The following is a 4,631-nucleotide window of genomic DNA, read 5'->3' on the forward strand; positions in this document are numbered from 1 at the left end:
GTCCAGAAAACTGCATCTGCTGTGTCTTCAGGACTGCCTTTATGTGGGGTAGGGCCTGGGACCCCTGAGCAGTGGAGCTGGGAGTGAGCCCCAGACTCCTCTGGGAGGCTGGGAGCTACGGGGAGCAGAGCAGATCTTGGAGGAAAGGCAGCAAGAGGGCACAGCAGCCCCCCTGGCTCTCCAGGGACCTAGCAGATCTCCTGAGGCTAAAAAGAAAGGCCTACAAAGGGTGGAGGATGGGAGTCACCTCCAAGGAGGATTATTCTGCACTGGTCCGGTCCTGTAGGGAGCAGACCAGGAAAGCCAAGGCTGCAACTGAACTCCAGCTAGCTTTGAGCATCAAGGACAATAAGAAGTCCTTTTTCAGATATGTGGGAGCCGGAGGAAAAGCAGGGGCAACATTGGACCCCTCCTGAACCAGATGGGGCAACTGACAACTGACGCCCAGGAAAAAGCCAACCTATTAAATAGGTACTTTGCGTCAGTCTTTCATCAGTCCCATGGGACGCCCATGCCCGCTACAGGGCCGGGAAGTCCGGGTGAGGGTGATCCCCTGCCCTCCATTAATGCTGACTTTCTGAAGGAACATCTTGAGAAGCTGGATACCTTCAAGTCAGCTGGCCCTGACAATCTTCACCCCAGGGTACTCAAGGAGCTGGCGAGCATCATAGCCCAGCCTCTAGCACGGATCTTTGAAAACTCTTGGCGCTCTGGTGTAGTGCCCGAAGACTGGAAGAAGGCCAATGTGGTGCCTATCTTCAAGAAAGGGAGGAAAGTGGATCCGGCTAACTATAGGCCCATCAGCCTGACTGCTATCCCGGGGAAGATCTTAGAAAAGTTTATTAAAGAGGCCATCCTTAATGGACTGGCCGACGCCAACATCTTAAGGGATAGCCAGCACGGGTTTGTTGCGGGTAGGTCTTGCTTGACCAATCTCATTTCCTTCTACGACCAGGTGACCTATCACCTGGACAAGGGAGAAGAGATTGATGTCATATATCTTGACTTCAAAAAAGCCTTCGATCTGGTGTCCCATGATCGCCTCTTGGAGAAACTGGCCAATTGTCGCCTTGGGTCCTCCACGATCCACTGGCTGGAAAATTGGCTCCGGGGTCGGACCCAGAGGGTAGTAATCGATGGAAGTCACTCATCGTGGTGTCCTGTGACCAGTGGGGTCCCCCAAGGCTCTGTCCTTGGACCCATACTGTTCAACATCTTCATTAATGATGTGGACACTGGAGTCAGAAGCGATCAGAACTGGCCAAGTTCGCCGATGACACCAAACTTTGGGGCAAAGCATCCACACCAGAAGACAGGCAGGTTATCCAGGCTGACCTGGACAGGCTCAGCAAGTGGGCGGACGAGAATCTGATGGTGTTCAACGCCGATAAATGCAAGGTTCTCCACCTTGGGAAAAAAAACCCGCAGCATCCTTATAGGCTCGGCAGTGCTATGTTGGCTAGCACTATGGAAGAAAGAGACTTGGGGGTCATCACTGACCACAAGATGAACATGAGCCTGCAATGCGATGCGGCGGCTAGTAAAGCGACCAAAACGCTGGCTTGCATCCATAGATGCTTCTCAAGCAAATCCCGGGACGTCATTCTCCCCCTGTACTCGGCCTTAGTGAGGCCGCAGCTGGAGTACTGTGTCCAGTTTTGGGCTCCACAATTCAAAAAGGATGTGGAGAAGCTTGAGAGAGTCCAGAGAAGAGCCACGCGCATGATCAGAGGTCAGGGAAGCAGACCCTACGATGACAGGCTGAGAGCCCTGGGGCTCTTTAGCCTGAAAAAGCGCAGGCTCAGGGGTGATCTGATGGCCACCTACAAGTTTATCAGGGGTGACCACCAGCATCTGGGGGAACGTTTGTTCACCAGAGCGCCCCAAGGGATGACGAGGTCGAATGGTCACAAACTACTTCAAGATCGTTTCAGGCTGGACATAAGGAAGAATTTCTTTACTGTCCGAGCCCCCAAGGTCTGGAACAGCCTGCCACCGGAGGTGGTTCAAGCGCCTTCATTGAACACCTGCAAGGCGAAACTGGATGCTCATCTTGCTGGGATCCTATGACCCCAGCTGACTTCCTGCCCTTTGGGCAGGGGGCTGGACTCGATGATCTTCCGAGGTCCCTTCCAGCCCTGATGTCTGTGTCTATGAAAGAAGCGCTGCTCCCCAGTGCTGGAGGATACAGATGTGCCAGGAAGAGCTTCACTGCACATTGCTTCCTGGTTCATGCCCAGAGGTGGGGTGCTCAAGCTCCTCACCTTGCTGGCTCTCAGAATTGTTTTCAGAGGGACCAAACAAGGCATTTTTCTCCTATCCTCCTCTGAGAAACAGCAGAAGTATTTTGGCTAAAACCCACAAACATACCAACCGGCCCGAGGCAGAGACCCAGCACAGAAAAACAGTGGCTGGAACGGTTCAGGTTTGGCAGCGTTATAAAACACCCGCAAACAGGATCTAACCGTGCAAATATAAACATCGCCACCTGCATGGGCTGTGAAATCCTCGCCTGTTTTTTCTGTTCTCTTGCATTAGTAGCTAAAAACTCATCTGACCTAAAGTATTTAAGCCCAAACTGCCTGGAAAATCTTCTCGAATGTGTTATGATTCTCCTGGCTTTAGAGGGGAACCACCTGCTGAGCTGGAACCTGTGCGTGGTGCGAGGCGGCAAGGTGGTGGTCCCCCATCTTGGGCACAGAGCCGGTGCTAGGGCCTTCCACGGCGGAGCTGGAGCACCAAGGCCTCTCTGACGGCCGTGCTGGAGAAAACTCCTGCCACTCCGGAGCTGGAGCCGTGCCTGTAGCAGGCTGGAGGAGGCCCCTGCATGAGGGTGTGGGGAGACGGTGCAGTCCTGGTGCACAATGCTGCATATTCAGGATTTCTTTTATCTATCACTTGTTTGTGGGGATGGGCCTGTTATGGAGGAGGCTGCAGTGTCCCCAAACCCTGTGGGGGATGCCATGGTCTGCAAAGGTAGACGCAGCCGAGAGAACAGTGCGGCGATGGCAAGCAGCCTGGTGGTGCCGTGGGTTTGGGGTGGGGGTGACGAGAGAAGAAGGGGTTAGCTGTGGGTTGTGCTGGCTGGGCCCTGGGTTCCCCTTTTCCTAGCTCAGCGCTGCACAGCTGGCTGGTTCTGTATCCGCTCATGCTCTTCTGGTTGCAGGGGGGCTGCGTCGGAGTTTGGGGGCTGCCACTGCAGCAGCATTTCTCCTGGGTGCTTCAAGAATTAAGGTGCTAAGCCATGCATCAGTGCTGGGCTCTGCACCAGATCTGTTTTCAAGGCCCTTGCTCTGAGCTGTGATTGCCTGGGGAGGTATGCGAGTGGCAGTCATGGCCCTGGCCCCGTCATGCTGCTTGCTTAGTTCTGTGTGCTGAGGCTGCCTCCTCACTTCCACCCCTTTGACTCCTGATTTTTGTCATCTTCCTGCAGAAACACTGATGGATTCCACCACTGCAACAGCAGAACTGGGCTGGATGGTGCATCCTCCTTCAGGGGTGAGTCTTCACTTCTCACCGCCCGCCCCCCTTCCTCCATGGACTGTGAGAACAGGGGTGTAGGGCTCGCACTTCTCTGTGCAAGGGGGAGTCCGACCAGCAAGCCTGGTCTGAACAGAGATCCCGTTATTTAACAAGACACCTCCACTGCAGCTGAGCGTGCTGCTCAGAGCAACAAGGGGAAGCTTCACATAACAACCCTGAAATGTGAGATTTCCCAAAATTTCAGGGTAAAACTTTTTGTACAAAAGCAGCTAGGTGATAAAAGAGCATCATCATCTTTGATAATTAATGGGACCCAAGCCCTGAAGTGCTGGAATTGCTTTTGAAAATGGGATTTTGGTTCTTCAAGCAAGGAGGAAACTTAAAGAAAATAATTGAAAATCATGTTGATTTTTAAAAAACTTTGCCACGTTACATGACAGCTGTTGAATCTGTGCCGGACAAGGATGTGAATGTGACCCTAGAGCTCCAGGCTTGGGAACCCAAACAGAGTAGCTTTCCATACAGGATTGTGCATGCAGGGACTGAAGCCTGAAACCAGGTAGCGCAGTGGCTGCAGCGGAGACGTGCCCTGCGAAAGGGAAGGGATGCAGGCCGCCCCAGCGAAATGCAGAAGAGAGGTGCAGCAGGTGTCTGCGAGTCCCGACTGCGCGCTGGGACGAGTTTTGCTGATCTCTCTGTCTTGCTTGGATGCAATTAGACCAGGCCAGCATCTGGGGCCTTCCTGGACTTTGTTTTGGTTTTTTTTTTCAGAAGGTAACAACCTGTCCTCTGGCATCTCCAGCAGTGCTGGACCCCGGTGCCCCTACTCCTAGCTAGCTCTGGGGCCGTGCCAGACTAAAGATCGGCCCTGGACGATGAGCGGCACAGCGAGATTAGCAAAACCCTGTTGAAGCAGGTGGCTCGGCTTCCTCTTGCTTCTTGCTCTGCGTAACTCTTTGCCCTAGCATGGTTTGTCCTGTCCGAGGCACAGGGGCCTCTCAGCACCCAGCCAGATGCCAGGGGCTTGGGACCAGGTTCCTCGAGGAGCTCAGCTCCCACCCGCCCAACCTCGCGTGGTTCCCAGTGGGAGTTTTGGGGCATGCAGTGGGTTCAAAGGCGGTGGTGTGCTGCTTGCAGGGTTAAGAGAG

The 4,631-nt window shown here is 53.9% G+C and overlaps 1 protein-coding gene across 3 annotated transcripts in view; it reads left to right on the forward strand.

Annotated features, from left to right (window-relative positions):
- The window catches only part of EPHB2 (EPH receptor B2), a 121,211-nt gene that overhangs the window by 39,462 nt on the left and 77,118 nt on the right, over positions 1-4,631 (forward strand). For all 3 annotated transcript variants that reach the window (XM_014519749.2, XM_006023186.3, XM_014519750.1), the window contains exon 2: positions 3,434-3,498. In XM_014519749.2, coding sequence (XP_014375235.1) covers positions 3,442-3,498 — 57 coding nt within the window. In that variant the 5' untranslated portion in view covers positions 3,434-3,441. The remainder of the gene's footprint in view (positions 1-3,433; positions 3,499-4,631) is intronic.

This window comes from Alligator sinensis, unplaced genomic scaffold, assembly GCF_000455745.1.
Source record: "Alligator sinensis unplaced genomic scaffold, ASM45574v1 scaffold512_1, whole genome shotgun sequence".
NCBI lineage: Eukaryota > Metazoa > Chordata > Crocodylia > Alligatoridae > Alligator > Alligator sinensis.